The sequence below is a fragment of the Telmatherina bonti genome (genome assembly GCF_933228915.1).
Source record: "Telmatherina bonti genome assembly, chromosome: 19".
Lineage (NCBI taxonomy): Eukaryota > Metazoa > Chordata > Actinopteri > Atheriniformes > Telmatherinidae > Telmatherina > Telmatherina bonti.
In genome coordinates, this window is record NC_136617.1 from 33,757,555 (window position 1) to 33,777,383 (window position 19,829).

At 47.9% G+C, this 19,829-nt stretch overlaps 1 protein-coding gene across 1 annotated transcript in view; it reads right to left on the reverse strand.

Moving 5' to 3' along the window:
• atat1 (alpha tubulin acetyltransferase 1) overlaps positions 1–19,829 on the reverse strand; it is a gene marked incomplete at its 3' end in the record, with an annotated part of 38,258 nt that overhangs the window by 9,261 nt on the left and 9,168 nt on the right. Inside the window, exons 7-9 of the mRNA XM_079258792.1 lie at positions 19,144–19,189; positions 15,778–15,852; positions 13,796–14,009 (exon numbers count right to left, since the gene is read on the reverse strand). Coding sequence (XP_079114918.1) covers positions 13,796–14,009; positions 15,778–15,852; positions 19,144–19,189 — 335 coding nt within the window. The remainder of the gene's footprint in view (positions 1–13,795; positions 14,010–15,777; positions 15,853–19,143; positions 19,190–19,829) is intronic.

Consider the following 19,829-nt stretch of genomic DNA (forward strand, 5'->3'; position numbering starts at 1 on the left):
TCAGACCACATGATGAGTCTGGAACAGGGTCAGTCTGGACTACATCAGACCACATGATGAGTCTGGAACAGGGTCAATCTGGACTACATCAGACCACATGATGAGTCTGGAACAGGGTCAATCTGGACTACATCAGACCACATGATGAGTCTGGAACAGGGTCAGTCTGGACTACATCAGACCACATGATGAGTCTGGAACAGGGTCAGTCTGGACTACATCAGACCACATGATGAGTCTGGAACAGGGTCAGTCTGGACTACATCAGACCACATGATGAGTCTGGAACAGGGTCAGTCTGGACTACATCAGACCACATGATGAGTCTGGAACAGGGTCAGTCTGGACTACATCAGACCGCATGATGAGTCTGGAACAGGGTCAGTCTGGACTACATCAGACCCCATGATGAGTCTGGAACTGGATCAATCTGGACTACATCAGACCACATGATGAGTCTGGAACAGGGTCAGTCTGGACTACATCAGACCGCATGATGAGTCTGGAACAGGGTCAGTCTGGACTACATCAGACCACATGATGAGTCTGGAACTGGATCAATCTGGACTACATCAGACCACATGATGAGTCTGGAACAGGGTCAGTCTGGACTACATCAGACCACATGATGAGTCTGGAACAGGGTCAGTCTGGACTACATCAGACCACATGATGAGTCTGGAACAGGGTCAGTCTGGACTACATCAGACCCCATGATGAGTCTGGAACAGGGTCAGTCTGGACTACATCAGACCGCATGATGAGTCTGGAACAGGGTCAGTCTGGACTACATCAGACCACATGATGAGTCTGGAACAGGGTCAGTCTGGACTACATCAGACCACATGATGAGTCTGGAACAGGGTCAGTCTGGACTACATCAGACCACATGATGAGTCTGGAACAGGGTCAGTCTGGACTACATCAGACCACATGATGAGTCTGGAACAGGGTCAGTCTGGACTACATCAGACCACATGATGAGTCTGGAACAGGGTCAATCTGGATTACATCAGACCACATGATGAGTCTGGAACAGGGTCAGTCTGGACTACATCAGACCGCATGAAGAGTCTGGAACAGGGTCAGTCTGGACTACATCAGACCGCATGATGAGTCTGGAACAGGGTCAGTCTGGACTACATCAGACCGCATGATGAGTCTGGAACTGGGTCAGTCTGGACTACATCAGACCACATGATGAGTCTGGAACAGGGTCAGTCTGGACTACATCAGACCGCATGATGAGTCTGGAACAGGGTCAGTCTGGACTACATCAGACCGCATGATGAGTCTGGAACAGGGTCAGTCTGGACTACATCAGACCACATGATGAGTCTGGAACAGGGTCAGTCTGGACTACATCAGACCACATGATGAGTCTGGAACAGGGTCAGTCTGGACTACATCAGACCGCATGATGAGTCTGGAACTGGGTCAGTCTGGACTACATCAGACCACATGATGAGTCTGGAACAGGGTCAGTCTGGACTACATCAGACCACGTGATGAGTCTGGAACAGGGTCAGTCTGGACTACATCAGACCACGTGATGAGTCTGGAACAGGGTCAGTCTGGACTACATCAGACCACATGATGAGTCTGGAACAGGGTCAGTCTGGACTACATCAGACCACATGATGAGTCTGGAACAGGGTCAGTCTGGACTACATCAGACCACGTGATGAGTCTGGAACAGGGTCAATCTGGACTACATCAGACCACGTGATGAGTCTGGAACAGGGTCAGTCTGGACTACATCAGACCACATGATGAGTCTGGAACTGGATCAATCTGGACTACATCAGACCACGTGATGAGTCTGGAACAGGGTCAGTCTGGACTACATCAGACCACATGATGAGTCTGGAACAGGGTCAGTCTGGACTACATCAGACCACGTGATGAGTCTGGAACAGGGTCAATCTGGACTACATCAGACCACATGATGAGTCTGGAACAGGGTCAGTCTGGACTACATCAGACCACATGATGAGTCTGGAACAGGGTCAGTCTGGACTACATCAGACCACGTGATGAGTCTGGAACAGGGTCAGTCTGGACTACATCAGACCACATGATGAGTCTGGAACAGGGTCAGTCTGGACTACATCAGACCACATGATGAGTCTGGAACAGGGTCAGTCTGGACTACATCAGACCACGTGATGAGTCTGGAACAGGGTCAGTCTGGACTACATCAGACCACATGATGAGTCTGGAACAGGGTCAGTCTGGACTACATCAGACCACGTGATGAGTCTGGAACAGGGTCAGTCTGGACTACATCAGACCACATGATGAGTCTGGAACAGGGTCAGTCTGGACTACATCAGACCACGTGATGAGTCTGGAACAGGGTCAGTCTGGACTACATCAGACCACATGATGAGTCTGGAACAGGGTCAGTCTGGACTACATCAGACCACGTGATGAGTCTGGAACAGGGTCAGTCTGGACTACATCAGACCACATGATGAGTCTGGAACAGGGTCAGTCTGGACTACATCAGACCACATGATGAGTCTGGAACAGGGTCAGTCTGGACTACATCAGACCACATGATGAGTCTGGAACAGGGTCAGTCTGGACTACATCAGACCACATGATGAGTCTGGAACAGGGTCAATCTGGACTACATCAGACCACATGATGAGTCTGGAACTGGGTCAGTCTGGACTACATCAGACCACATGATGAGTCTGGAACAGGGTCAGTCTGGACTACATCAGACCGCGTGATGAGTCTGGAACAGGGTCAGTCTGGACTACATCAGACCACATGATGAGTCTGGAACAGGGTCAGTCTGGACTACATCAGACCACATGATGAGTCTGGAACAGGGTCAGTCTGGACTACATCAGACCACATGATGAGTCTGGAACAGGGTCAGTCTGGACTACATCAGACCACATGATGAGTCTGGAACTGGGTCAATCTGGACTACATCAGACCACATGATGAGTCTGGAACAGGGTCAGTCTGGACTACATCAGACCACATGATGAGTCTGGAACAGGGTCAATCTGGACTACATCAGACCACATGATGAGTCTGGAACAGGGTCAGTCTGGACTACATCAGACCACATGATGAGTCTGGAACAGGGTCAGTCTGGACTACATCAGACCACATGATGAGTCTGGAACAGGGTCAGTCTGGACTACATCAGACCGCATGATGAGTCTGGAACAGGGTCAGTCTGGACTACATCAGACCACATGATGAGTCTGGAACAGGGTCAGTCTGGACTACATCAGACCGCATGATGAGTCTGGAACAGGGTCAGTCTGGACTACATCAGACCACATGATGAGTCTGGAACTGGGTCAGTCTGGACTACATCAGACCACATGATGAGTCTGGAACAGGGTCAGTCTGGACTACATCAGACCGCATGATGAGTCTGGAACAGGGTCAGTCTGGACTACATCAGACCGCATGATGAGTCTGGAACTGGGTCAGTCTGGACTACATGAGACCGCATGATGAGTCTGGAACTGGGTCAGTCTGGACTACATCAGACCACATGATGAGTCTGGAACAGGGTCAGTCTGGACTACATCAGACCGCATGATGAGTCTGGAACTGGGTCAGTCTGGACTACATCAGACCACATGATGAGTGTGGAACAGGGTCAGTCTGGACTACATCAGACCGCATGATGAGTCTGGAACAGGGTCAGTCTGGACTACATCAGACCACATGATGAGTGTGGAACAGGGTCAGTCTGGACTACATCAGACCACATGATGAGTCTGGAACAGGGTCAGTCTGGACTACATCAGACCACATGATGAGTCTGGAACTGGGTCAGTCTGGACTACATCAGACCACATGATGAGTGTGGAACAGGGTCAGTCTGGACTACATCAGACCACATGATGAGTCTGGAACAGGGTCAGTCTGGACTACATCAGACCACATGATGAGTCTGGAACAGGGTCAGTCTGGACTACATCAGACCACATGATGAGTCTGGAACAGGGTCAGTCTGGACTACATCAGACCACATGATGAGTCTGGAACTGGGTCAATCTGGACTACATCAGACCACATGATGAGTCTGGAACAGGGTCAGTCTGGACTACATCAGACCACATGATGAGTCTGGAACAGGGTCAGTCTGGACTACATCAGACCACATGATGAGACTGGAACTGGGTCAGTCTGGACTACATCAGACCACATGATGAGTCTGGAACTGGGTCAATCTGGACTACATCAGACCACGTGATGAGTCTGGAACAGGGTCAGTCTGGACTACATCAGACCACATGATGAGTCTGGAACAGGGTCAATCTGGACTACATCAGACCACATGATGAGTCTGGAACAGGGTCAATCTGGACTACATCAGACCACATGATGAGTCTGGAACAGGGTCAGTCTGGACTACATCAGACCACGTGATGAGTCTGGAACAGGGTCAGTCTGGACTACATCAGACCACATGATGAGTCTGGAACAGGGTCAGTCTGGACTACATCAGACCACATGATGAGTCTGGAACAGGGTCAGTCTGGACTACATCAGACCACATGATGAGTCTGGAACAGGGTCAGTCTGGACTACATCAGACCACGTGATGAGTCTGGAACAGGGTCAATCTGGACTACATCAGACCACATGATGAGTCTGGAACAGGGTCAGTCTGGACTACATCAGACCACGTGATGAGTCTGGAACAGGGTCAGTCTGGACTACATCAGACCACGTGATGAGTCTGGAACAGGGTCAATCTGGACTACATCAGACCACGTGATGAGTCTGGAACAGGGTCAGTCTGGACTACATCAGACCACGTGATGAGTCTGGAACAGGGTCAATCTGGACTACATCAGACCACATGATGAGTCTGGAACAGGGTCAGTCTGGACTACATCAGACCACGTGATGAGTCTGGAACAGGGTCAGTCTGGACTACATCAGACCACATGATGAGTCTGGAACAGGGTCAATCTGGACTACATCAGACCACATGATGAGTCTGGAACAGGGTCAATCTGGACTACATCAGACCACATGATGAGTCTGGAACAGGGTCAGTCTGGACTACATCAGACCACGTGATGAGTCTGGAACAGGGTCAATCTGGACTACATCAGACCACATGATGAGTCTGGAACAGGGTCAGTCTGGACTACATCAGACCACGTGATGAGTCTGGAACAGGGTCAGTCTGGACTACATCAGACCACGTGATGAGTCTGGAACAGGGTCAATCTGGACTACATCAGACCACATGATGAGTCTGGAACAGGGTCAGTCTGGACTACATCAGACCGCATGATGAGTCTGGAACAGGGTCAGTCTGGACTACATCAGACCACATGATGAGTCTGGAACAGGGTCAGTCTGGACTACATCAGACCACATGATGAGTCTGGAACAGGGTCAGTCTGGACTACATCAGACCACGTGATGAGTCTGGAACAGGGTCAATCTGGACTCTTCAAACCACATGATGAGTCTGGAACAGGGTCAGTCTGGACTACATCAGACCACATGATGAGTCTGGAACAGGGTCAGTCTGGACTACATCAGACCACGTGATGAGTCTGGAACAGGGTCAGTCTGGACTACATCAGACCACATGATGAGTCTGGAACAGGGTCAGTCTGGACTACATCAGACCACATGATGAGTCTGGAACAGGGTCAGTCTGGACTACATCAGACCACATGATGAGTCTGGAACAGGGTCGATCTGGACTCTTCAGACCACATGATGAGTCTGGAACAGGGTCAGTCTGGACTACATCAGACCACATGATGAGTCTGGAACAGGGTCAATCTGGACTACATCAGACCACATGATGAGTCTGGAACAGGGTCAGTCTGGACTACATCAGACCACATGATGAGTCTGGAACAGGGTCAATCTGGACTACATCAGACCACATGATGAGTCTGGAACAGGGTCAGTCTGGACTACATCAGACCACGTGATGAGTCTGGAACAGGGTCAGTCTGGACTACATCAGACCGCGTGATGAGTCTGGAACAGGGTCAGTCTGGACTACATCAGACCACGTGATGAGTCTGGAACAGGTCAATCTGGACTACATCAGACCACGTGATGAGTCTGGAACAGGGTCAGTCTGGACTACATCAGACCACGTGATGAGTCTGGAACAGGGTCAGTCTGGACTACATCAGACCACGTGATGAGTCTGGAACAGGGTCAGTCTGGACTACATCAGACCACGTGATGAGTCTGGAACAGGGTCAGTCTGGACTACATCAGACCACATGATGAGTGTGGAACAGGGTCAGTCTGGACTACATCAGACCACATGATGAGTCTGGAACAGGGTCAGTCTGGACTACATCAGACCACATGATGAGTCTGGAACAGGGTCAGTCTGGACTACATCAGACCACATGATGAGTCTGGAACAGGGTCAGTCTGGACTACATCAGACCACATGATGAGTCTGGAACAGGGTCAGTCTGGACTACATCAGACCACATGATGAGTCTGGAACAGGGTCAGTCTGGACTACATCAGACCGCATGATGAGTGTGGAACAGGGTCAGTCTGGACTACATCAGACCGCATGATGAGTCTGGAACAGGGTCAGTCTGGACTACATCAGACCACATGATGAGTCTGGAACAGGGTCAGTCTGGACTACATCAGACCACGTGATGAGTCTGGAACAGGGTCAGTCTGGACTACATCAGACCACATGATGAGTCTGGAACAGGGTCAGTCTGGACTACATCAGACCACATGATGAGTCTGGAACAGGGTCAGTCTGGACTACATCAGACCACATGATGAGTCTGGAACAGGGTCAGTCTGGACTACATCAGACCACATGATGAGTCTGGAACAGGGTCAGTCTGGACTACATCAGACCACGTGATGAGTCTGGAACAGGGTCAGTCTGGACTACATCAGACCACATGATGAGTCTGGAACAGGGTCAGTCTGGACTACATCAGACCACATGATGAGTCTGGAACAGGGTCAGTCTGGACTACATCAGACCACATGATGAGTCTGGAACAGGGTCAATCTGGACTACATCAGACCACATGATGAGTCTGGAACAGGGTCAGTCTGGACTACATCAGACCACATGATGAGTGTGGAACAGGGTCAGTCTGGACTACATCAGACCACATGATGAGTGTGGAACAGGGTCAGTCTGGACTACATCAGACCACATGATGAGTCTGGAACAGGGTCAGTCTGGACTACATCAGACCACATGATGAGTCTGGAACAGGGTCAGTCTGGACTACATCAGACCACATGATGAGTCTGGAACAGGGTCAGTCTGGACTACATCAGACCACATGATGAGTCTGGAACAGGGTCAGTCTGGACTACATCAGACCGCATGATGAGTCTGGAACAGGGTCGGTCTGGACTACATCAGACCACATGATGAGTCTGGAACAGGGTCAATCTGGATTACATCAGACCACATGATGAGTCTGGAACAGGGTCAGTCTGGACTACATCAGACCGCATGATGAGTCTGGAACAGGGTCAATCTGGATTACATCAGACCACATGATGAGTCTGGAACAGGGTCAGTCTGGACTACATCAGACCGCATGATGAGTCTGGAACAGGGTCAGTCTGGACTACATCAGACCGCATGATGAGTCTGGAACAGGGTCAGTCTGGACTACATCAGACCGCATGATGAGTCTGGAACTGGGTCAGTCTGGACTACATCAGACCACATGATGAGTCTGGAACAGGGTCAGTCTGGACTACATCAGACCGCATGATGAGTCTGGAACAGGGTCAGTCTGGACTACATCAGACCGCATGATGAGTCTGGAACAGGGTCAGTCTGGACTACATCAGACCACATGATGAGTGTGGAACAGGGTCAGTCTGGACTACATCAGACCGCATGATGAGTGTGGAACAGGGTCAGTCTGGACTACATCAGACCACATGATGAGTCTGGAACAGGGTCAGTCTGGACTACATCAGACCACATGATGAGTCTGGAACAGGGTCAGTCTGGACTACATCAGACCACGTGATGAGTCTGGAACAGGGTCAGTCTGGACTACATCAGACCACATGATGAGTCTGGAACAGGGTCAGTCTGGACTACATCAGACCACATGATGAGTCTGGAACAGGGTCAGTCTGGACTACATCAGACCACGTGATGAGTCTGGAACAGGGTCAGTCTGGACTACATCAGACCACATGATGAGTCTGGAACAGGGTCAGTCTGGACTACATCAGACCACGTGATGAGTCTGGAACAGGGTCAGTCTGGACTACATCAGACCACATGATGAGTCTGGAACAGGGTCAGTCTGGACTACATCAGACCACATGATGAGTCTGGAACAGGGTCAATCTGGACTACATCAGACCACATGATGAGTCTGGAACAGGGTCAGTCTGGACTACATCAGACCACATGATGAGTCTGGAACAGGGTCAATCTGGACTACATCAGACCACATGATGAGTCTGGAACAGGGTCAGTCTGGACTACATCAGACCACATGATGAGTGTGGAACAGGGTCAGTCTGGACTACATCAGACCACATGATGAGTCTGGAACAGGGTCAGTCTGGACTACATCAGACCACATGATGAGTCTGGAACAGGGTCAATCTGGACTACATCAGACCACATGATGAGTCTGGAACAGGGTCAGTCTGGACTACATCAGACCACATGATGAGTGTGGAACAGGGTCAGTCTGGACTACATCAGACCACATGATGAGTCTGGAACAGGGTCAGTCTGGACTACATCAGACCACGTGATGAGTGTGGAACAGGGTCAGTCTGGACTACATCAGACCACATGATGAGTCTGGAACAGGGTCAGTCTGGACTACATCAGACCACATGATGAGTCTGGAACAGGGTCAGTCTGGACTACATCAGACCACATGATGAGTCTGGAACAGGGTCAGTCTGGACTACATCAGACCACATGATGAGTCTGGAACAGGGTCAGTCTGGACTACATCAGACCACATGATGAGTCTGGAACTGGGTCAGTCTGGACTACATCAGACCACATGATGAGTCTGGAACAGGGTCAGTCTGGACTACATCAGACCACGTGATGAGTCTGGAACAGGGTCAGTCTGGACTACATCAGACCACATGATGAGTCTGGAACAGGGTCAGTATGGACTACATCAGACCACATGATGAGTCTGGAACAGGGTCAATCTGGACTACATCAGACCACATGATGAGTGTGGAACAGGGTCAGTCTGGACTACATCAGACCACATGATGAGTGTGGAACAGGGTCAGTCTGGACTACATCAGACCACATGATGAGTCTGGAACAGGGTCAGTCTGGACTACATCAGACCACGTGATGAGTGTGGAACAGGGTCAGTCTGGACTACATCAGACCACATGATGAGTCTGGAACAGGGTCAGTCTGGACTACATCAGACCACATGATGAGTCTGGAACAGGGTCAGTCTGGACTACATCAGACCACATGATGAGTCTGGAACAGGGTCAGTCTGGACTACATCAGACCACGTGATGAGTCTGGAACAGGGTCAGTCTGGACTACATCAGACCACATGATGAGTCTGGAACAGGGTCAATCTGGACTACATCAGACCACATGATGAGTCTGGAACTGGGTCAGTCTGGACTACATCAGACCACATGATGAGTCTGGAACCGGGTCAGTCTGGACTACATCCGACCGCGTGATGAGTCTGGAACAGGGTCAGTCTGGACTACATCAGACCACATGATGAGTCTGGAACAGGGTCAGTCTGGACTACATCAGACCACATGATGAGTCTGGAACAGGGTCAGTCTGGACTACATCAGACCACATGATGAGTCTGGAACAGGGTCAGTCTGGACTACATCAGACCACATGATGAGTCTGGAACTGGGTCAATCTGGACTACATCAGACCACATGATGAGTCTGGAACAGGGTCAGTCTGGACTACATCAGACCACATGATGAGTCTGGAACAGGGTCAGTCTGGACTACATCAGACCACGTGATGAGTCTGGAACAGGGTCAATCTGGACTACATCAGACCACATGATGAGTCTGGAACAGGGTCAGTCTGGACTACATCAGACCACATGATGAGTCTGGAACAGGGTCAGTCTGGACTACATCAGACCACATGATGAGTCTGGAACAGGGTCAGTCTGGACTACATCAGACCACATGATGAGTCTGGAACAGGGTCAGTCTGGACTACATCAGACCACATGATGAGTCTGGAACTGGGTCAGTCTGGACTACATCAGACCGCATGATGAGTCTGGAACTGGGTCAGTCTGGACTACATCAGACCACATGATGAGTCTGGAACAGGGTCAGTCTGGACTACATCAGACCACATGATGAGTCTGGAACAGGGTCAATCTGGACTACATCAGACCACATGATGAGTCTGGAACAGGGTCAGTCTGGACTACATCAGACCACATGATGAGTCTGGAACAGGGTCAGTCTGGACTACATCAGACCGCATGATGAGTCTGGAACAGGGTCAGTCTGGACTACATCAGACCACATGATGAGTCTGGAACAGGGTCAGTCTGGACTACATCAGACCGCATGATGAGTCTGGAACAGGGTCAGTCTGGACTACATCAGACCACATGATGAGTCTGGAACAGGGTCAGTCTGGACTACATCAGACCACATGATGAGTCTGGAACAGGGTCAATCTGGATTACATCAGACCACATGATGAGTCTGGAACAGGGTCAGTCTGGACTACATCAGACCGCATGATGAGTCTGGAACTGGGTCAGTCTGGACTACATCAGACCACATGATGAGTCTGGAACAGGGTCAGTCTGGACTACATCAGACCACATGATGAGTCTGGAACAGGGTCAGTCTGGACTACATCAGACCACATGATGAGTCTGGAACAGGGTCAGTCTGGACTACATCAGACCACATGATGAGTCTGGAACTGGGTCAGTCTGGACTACATCAGACCGCATGATGAGTCTGGAACAGGGTCAGTCTGGACTACATCAGACCACATGATGAGTCTGGAACTGGGTCAGTCTGGACTACATCAGACCACATGATGAGTCTGGAACAGGGTCAGTCTGGACTACATCAGACCACATGATGAGTCTGGAACAGGGTCAGTCTGGACTACATCAGACCACATGATGAGTCTGGAACAGGGTCAGTCTGGACTACATCAGACCACATGATGAGTCTGGAACAGGGTCAGTCTGGACTACATCAGACCACATGATGAGTCTGGAACAGGGTCAGTCTGGACTACATCAGACCACATGATGAGTCTGGAACAGGGTCAGTCTGGACTACATCAGACCACGTGATGAGTCTGGAACAGGGTCAGTCTGGACTACATCAGACCACATGATGAGCCTGGAACAGGGTCAGTCTGGACTACATCAGACCACGTGATGAGTCTGGAACAGGGTCAGTCTGGACTACATCAGACCACATGATGAGCCTGGAACAGGGTCAGTCTGGACTACATCAGACCACGTGATGAGTCTGGAACAGGGTCAGTCTGGACTACATCAGACCACATGATGAGCCTGGAACAGGGTCAGTCTGGACTACATCAGACCACGTGATGAGTCTGGAACAGGGTCAGTCTGGACTACATCAGACCACATGATGAGTCTGGAACAGGGTCAGTCTGGACTACATCAGACCACATGATGAGTCTGGAACAGGGTCAGTCTGGACTACATCAGACCACATGATGAGTCTGGAACAGGGTCAGTCTGGACTACATCAGACCACATGATGAGTCTGGAACAGGGTCAGTCTGGACTACATCAGACCACATGATGAGCCTGGAACAGGGTCAGTCTGGACTACATCAGACCACATGATGAGTCTGGAACAGGGTCAGTCTGGACTACATCAGACCACATGATGAGCCTGGAACAGGGTCAGTCTGGACTACATCAGACCACATGATGAGTCTGGAACAGGGTCAGTCTGGACTACATCAGACCACGTGATGAGTCTGGAACAGGGTCAGTCTGGACTACATCAGACCACATGATGAGTCTGGAACAGGGTCAGTCTGGACTACATCAGACCGCATGATGAGTCTGGAACAGGGTCAGTCTGGACTACATCAGACCACATGATGAGTCTGGAACAGGGTCAGTCTGGACTACATCAGACCGCATGATGAGTCTGGAACTGGGTCAGTCTGGACTACATCAGACCACATGATGAGTCTGGAACAGGGTCAGTCTGGACTACATCAGACCACGTGATGAGTCTGGAACAGGGTCAGTCTGGACTACATCAGACCACATGATGAGTCTGGAACAGGGTCAGTCTGGACTACATCAGACCACGTGATGAGTCTGGAACAGGGTCAGTCTGGACTACATCAGACCACGTGATGAGTCTGGAACAGGGTCAGTCTGGACTACATCAGACCACGTGATGAGTCTGGAACAGGGTCAGTCTGGACTACATCAGACCACATGATGAGTCTGGAACAGGGTCAGTCTGGACTACATCAGACCACATGATGAGTCTGGAACAGGGTCAGTCTGGACTACATCAGACCACATGATGAGTCTGGAACAGGGTCAGTCTGGACTACATCAGACCACATGATGAGTCTGGAACAGGGTCAGTCTGGACTACATCAGACCACATGATGAGTCTGGAACAGGGTCAGTCTGGACTACATCAGACCACATGATGAGTCTGGAACAGGGTCAGTCTGGACTACATCAGACCACATGATGAGTCTGGAACAGGGTCAGTCTGGACTACATCAGACCACGTGATGAGTCTGGAACAGGGTCAGTCTGGACTACATCAGACCACGTGATGAGTCTGGAACAGGGTCAGTCTGGACTACATCAGACCACGTGATGAGTCTGGAACAGGGTCAGTCTGGACTACATCAGACCACGTGATGAGTCTGGAACAGGGTCAGTCTGGACTACATCAGACCACGTGATGAGTCTGGAACAGGGTCAATCTGGACTACATCAGACCACATGATGAGTCTGGAACAGGGTCAGTCTGGACTACATCAGACCACATGATGAGTCTGGAACAGGGTCAGTCTGGACTACATCAGACCACATGATGAGTCTGGAACTGGATCAATCTGGACTACATCAGACCACATGATGAGTCTGGAACAGGGTCAGTCTGGACTACATCAGACCACATGATGAGTCTGGAACAGGGTCAGTCTGGACTACATCAGACCACGTGATGAGTCTGGAACAGGGTCAGTCTGGACTACATCAGACCGCATGATGAGTCTGGAACTGGGTCAGTCTGGACTACATCAGACCGCATGATGAGTCTGGAACTGGGTCAGTCTGGACTACATCAGACCACGTGATGAGTCTGGAACAGGGTCAGTCTGGACTACATCAGACCGCATGATGAGTCTGGAACTGGGTCAGTCTGGACTACATCAGACCACGTGATGAGTCTGGAACAGGGTCAGTCTGGACTACATCAGACCACATGATGAGTCTGGAACAGGGTCAGTCTGGACTACATCAGACCACGTGATGAGTCTGGAACAGGGTCAGTCTGGACTACATCAGACCACATGATGAGTCTGGAACAGGGTCAGTCTGGACTACATCAGACCACGTGATGAGCCAGCATCGAAACAATCATAAAGAGGTAAACTTATGCAATCAGCAACAAATTATTTCCCTGCTTCGTGTTTTTTAATATAAAATTCTGTTAAAATAAGAAGTTCCTTTTCTGAACGATGAGGATGACGTGTCTGACGAGGGAAACGGGAAGTGTTCACATCCCAGCGGACCTACAGGGATCTTACCTGCTGCGTCTGGTCCTGCAGCGCTCGATCAGAGGAGACTCTGGGATCGGGTCTCTGTTGGGCCCAGGGGAAGATGTTGTGGTGGCTCGAGGGTGCATTCTGGTGGGGGAGGAGCCCAGGCTGGGAGGGTGGGAGAACTGGTAGGATACCGACCGCTGAGGGGAGGCGGGAGGAGCAAACGGCCACGGAAGAGTTCTCTGCTCCTGACGAACCGCTGCACACAAAACATCTACAATCACTTTCATTCTGTGGTTTGTCATGCAAAGAGCCAATTAATGGAATAAACAGACGACGAAGAGCCGGGTTCAGGATATTGAGCCCTGACAAATTTTCTGTGTTGTACATGTTACTGTTTTTGTCATGAATAAATTGTAATAATGTGTTTAAGTCCCAAAGTTTGTATTTTTTCCATTCATATATCTTTTGATTGAACTTTTTTTCTGCATCAAAACCTAATAGGTTTTAGGGGAGTTTTTTCCTTCCCACTGTCACCGTGTGCTTGCTCAGGATGGGAGATTGAGTTGGACCCTCCAACTCAATCTGTTGCTATCCTTATATAGGCTATTATGAATTGGCTTTCAATATGTTTTTTGTTTTTTTTCCTGTCTGTAAAGCATCTTGAGATGGCATTGCCGTGATTTGATGCTATATAAATAAAGTTCAATTGAAATTGAATTGAAGAAAAAGCAGGATGGTGCATCTGAGCTGTGTTTCTGCATCCAGGTTCAACATGAGGCTGAAGCCCTGGTAATTCATTCATGCCTGGTCCAAACAGGACTTTCAAGCCATTGTTTCTTCCACAGCATATCGGATCTGAGGCTCCGTGCTTCTGCTTCTACCTGAACATCAAGCCAGACCTCAGACTACATCTGGGAATATTGTTTAACGACTGTTGATTCATTTCATCGCCATTATCTTTATTGTCCTCCAGATACTTCATCCTAAAGCCAAAAGGCATCCATGCTGGGGTAACTGGTTCTGATCCAGACCCTAACCGCCACGGACAGGGTGAAAGGTTTCAGTTTTTCCAGAGTTTCAGCTTATTTAATTCAGACCATGTCCTACTAACCTCAGACAGACTGAGATTGTTTTGGACCCGAGAAGTCAGGAAGACTGACTACGAACTGACTCTGGATGGTATTACCTTAGGACAGTGGTTCCCAAACTCTGGGGCGGGCCCCCCAGGGGGGGCGTGGCAAGGCTAAATAAAACTTGGGAGTTTTTATACTGGAAAAATTAGTAAAAGTACTCATAGGAAAATATGATAAATCAACAAGAGAGACTTGAAGTAATAAAAAAATAGAACAAACAATGATGGAGCATCTCTGTCCCTGCTTGACCAGTAGTAATAACCAATGGTGGGGAATAATGAGACCATTGTCTTTTGCATGTACCAAAATATTATCATGTAATATAATGAAGTATGAAGCCAAACAAGTTACAGCACCACTTGTGGACTTTTCATCCTCAACACAAAGAAAAGCCTGCAGGTTACTGTAGAAATAAACTATCCAACTATCATACATGGCCAAGTTGTTTTACTAAAGCAGCATCGTCTCACCTGATGAAGTTTGCAGAGATTCCTGGTTTAAAATGTTTCACACTAAAGCAAAGGAATGGACACTGTTTTAATTATAGTTACCTACAATACAGCCACTAAAACTAAAGACGCATTTCTTAGTATGTTTCTTCATCCGTCCTTTGACTGACAAACAACACAGGTTTCTGGTACAGAAGTACCTGTGTGGTACCTTCTTCCACCCAAAATAATGAGCATCTATGGATGCAGAAAGACTTGACGTGGATTTGATGTTTCCAGACTGAATGACTGTAAATCCCGATTGTTGATCTGATAATGCTGCAGCGAGGGTTCAGATGGGAATTATCATATTTATACAGTTTTATCTTCTTTTCACCGGCTCCCTGTTAAATCCAGAATAGATGTTAAGTTTAATGAGAGGCGAGGTTAAATGAGTGATTACCTTCTCTCTCCATCAGAGAGTAAGGCTTGATCTCTCCGTCTGGCTTTCTTAGGGGAGTCTTTCTCAGTTGGACCACTGCAGAAGGGAACACATTCAGGACAAAACCAGCAACAGAGCATGAAAAGGTGCCTCTAACAAGGTGAAACACAGCATCCTTTCCGATCTAACCAGCTTCTTCTACCGCAGGAGGATTCACATCTAACCAGAATCCACAGTCTGGTCCGCCACCCTCATCAGGACAGACAGAGTCCATGAGGACACTCTTCTTCTATACCAGGGGTTTAAAGCACACGGCTTGAGGGCCAAAACGGCCCTAGAGAGGCTCCAACCTGGCCCACAAGACAGATCTGGTAGAAGTGAAAGTAAAATTGAAGATATAATATGTCTATAGAAGAAACTGTATTTCCTAATCAGTCAATGGTTTTATGTTTAAGTGTAAAACATTTCCACATTGGTGTTATGAGGCGGTTCAGGTGGTCAGGATTACTACACACATGTAGAAATGTTCACATTAAAAAAAAACACTTCTAGTTACTGAAAAGTTATTCTGATCATAATGTGAAATACTGGATATTTACTTCCAGGTAACTGGGATTTAATGTGATTTCCTACATTCATTGGGATGTTTTAATGCACCTGGAAATGAGTAGAAACGTAACAAATTAAAATAAATGACTATAAGTAAAAATGTGAAATATTTCTATGATTAAAATATAAAATGTCATTTATAGATTAAACTTTAATAACAAATCTAATTTATGAATAAAATGTTAAAAATATATGTATAAAATTTAAAGTGCCCTGTGATGGACTGGCGAGCTGTCCAGGGTGTTCCCCGCTTCCCCGTGACCCTTACAGCTGGGGTAGGCAATGTTGCTCAGAGACATGTTCCTCTGGGTGAAGTGGTTCCTCGTCCTGATATAGTAGTCTATACATTCTGTAATCATGAACAATAAATATACTGTAAATCTGTAAAAACTCTGACCAATCCAAACGTTCGGACCAAATTGAAGTTGTTCACTTTGTAAGCTTCTTCTCCCGGCTCCCCTCCTCCCCCTCCAGCAGAACATACCTGATAGCCACACCCTGCATATAAACAGCGTGTTAGGATGAAAATACAAAGTAGTGAAGAAGAAACTCGGAAGGCAAACATGGCTGAGAAAATGCAGGAAGGATTTCCCGACCCGGCTCGGTTTATTTGCCTCCTCCTGCTAAACAGCCGAGAAAGAGAAAATCATTGGTGGAAAAAGCTGCAAACTAGAAATACACTCGGAGAGCGCAAACCTCCACCAAGGCCTTTAAAAAGTTCCTGGATCCAAACGATGATCCGGATCAGCACCAAAACTAAATCAGTTCTTCCTTTTTACATTTCCAACAAGTCCTGAAAGTTTAATGAAAATCCGTCCAGAACTTTCTGAGTTGAACACAAACAGATAAACGTCGGTAAAAACATAACCTCCTTGGTGGAGGTGAGAAAAAAGCCTCGGATCACGCATGGAGCAAAACCAGAGGGGGAGGGGCCAAGACAGGGGGAGGGGCCAAGACAGGAGGAGGAGCCAGGACAGGGCACCACTTTCACATCTTGGTATCTCTCCTACATTACCTACCCCAGCTTTAATCAGACTAAGCGGTTTGGATAACAAATGAATGAAAATGAATATTTCTTAATAAATAAAACAATATTATTTCATACATACATTTCTGCAAAAAAATAAGTGACCATTGCTCAGACTGCTTTCTACCAGTCCAATCGCTCAGCTCGGTCTGATGGTTTGTGAACATCCATCTTGCTTCTGATGTCATTTTCAGCAGGGCTCAGATCATGATGGCGGCAACGGGCTCCTGATGGTCATCCTGCATGCAGACTCCCCAAGCTGAGCGGGACAGGGGCCTGTCCTGCTCCAATCCTCCCAGTCGGGAAGCTCAGGCTCAGCATCAGGAAGTAAATCTTGTATGTGACTTTATTAGTTCATCCTTCACAAGGCCTGATTCAGCCTTACTAAAGCACTCCCTGATGGTTATGTCACTGATCCCCGTCTATATAAAACAGGGTGGCTTGTAGGTCTCTGCAGGCCTCCATCTAACCATAACATGACTAGATGTTGGAAAGATGTTTCAGTTCTAGTGGTCTTCCTCAAACCTCAGCTCGAGGTCTTCGTTTGTCACTGATTAAGGTGAGGTTTGCACGACTCCCGTCCTGCCTGTAGGAACCTGTTTCCAGCTGTTCTTGCTGCGCGCTTCAGGCCATGCTCGGTTTGATGGTCACTTAATGTCAGCCTATGGTTCAAGAGATGAGTTTGCAATCATCCTTTTCCAGTTCACAGTGGTGCAGGAGTTTTATTTTTTGTGGTAGAACTCACAGAAGTGTTTTTAAGAATAAATAGCAGTGGTCTATTTTACACACACACACACACACACACACACACACACACACACACACACACACACACACACACACACACACACATATACATATAAACATATAGCTATATGTATATTTAGCCAACACTTTCAGACTTCCAGTGCAAGAGAAAGTCTACAACTGAGACTGGAGGTGGCTTTATTCTAGTGCGTTAAGAAGCACTTGAATGGAGCTGGCTGTTCCTGTGTTAGCAGGTTAAACCTGCAGATGCGAAGCTGAACCCCTGATCTGTTCCAGTCTGACTGAATAAAACCATCCCGACTGACAGCTGATTCATCGTTCTTACGTCTTAGTGCTCATATGATGGTGTCAAACAGAAGATTTCCTGTCAATCAGGGGTTCTTAGGGGATCTCTGTGGGTTAAATGGGGTCCTGTGACAATGAGGATAGTAGGTTCAATACATGATGCCATTAACAATGTGTTCCACATATTAAACCTACACAGGCAGACAGGTGCAGGTTTTAGGAGGAGGGGCTGAAGCTGATGTAGAGGAAAATAAAACTAATAATGTGGAGGTGAGGATGGGCCAGAAGGGAGGTGAGGGATGAGAAAAGAAAAGATAGAAAAGTCCTTACAAAAAGCCGTACATCCTCTGATCCGTCAGAGGAGAGGAGGGAGAGCCTGCGAGAAGGTCGATGAAAGAAAACATTTCTGAACAGGTGGAACTCAAGTGGTCTGATGAGCTTACATCTCTATGCAGGACTGTTTTACTTTCACTCTCACAAAAACAAAATTCAGTCAGGCTGCGGCATGCACAATCCTACACATAGTTAACACTGGTATGTGGTTGTCATGGTGACGCCAAGATAAACTGATGCAGAATAGATAAAGAAAAAGCAAGAATGGGTGGTGAGCAGAACACCCACACAGCCACACCTCACAAATCCTGTTTTCACACGTAATGGCAACACAACGAAGCAGAGAATTATGGGTAAAAAGTTACCTGCTCTGTTGAGGAAGAAGCCCTCAAACACCACAAAGTTATTGACCTGCACAGGACACAGACAGGATGAAGATCAGAAAGCAGAGCTGGAGAGACGTGTTGGGATGATGATGATGATGAAAAACATCTTTCACATGTTGACGAAAACGAAGATCTGAGTAGAAAATAACCAACAATCTTTTTAGCTTTAAGGTCATTTTTATATCATTTGTAGAATTTAAAAGGAAATGAATAAATCCCGGGTCATCAGGACACACAGCCATGTAAAGCTTCAGAAAAACTGGATCCTTAGGGTTCCTTATGACACCTCCCCAGGGTAACGGATGGAGGTTAAAAATAATTAAAAACAAATCATTTGATGCTTTCTGTTCCATTTGTCCACACAGAACTGGGAAAAAGGGTCTTTGTCTACTCCACTCTGTCTACGTGGAACTCTTTGCAGACAGACTGGAAATTGTCACAACTTATTTCTTTGAACGGTTTTAAGTCCAGAGTGAGAGATTTTGGGGCGTCCTCCTTTAGTTTTTAATTGCTTTTAATTATTTGTTCTGTTTAAGTGGTAACATGTAAAATTGCCTGTAACTCTTGCTGCCTCTTGGCCAGGACTCCCTTGAGAAAGAGGTTCTTAACCTCAATGGGACTTTCCTGGTGAAATAAAGGTTAAAAATGTACAAAACTTTATTTTG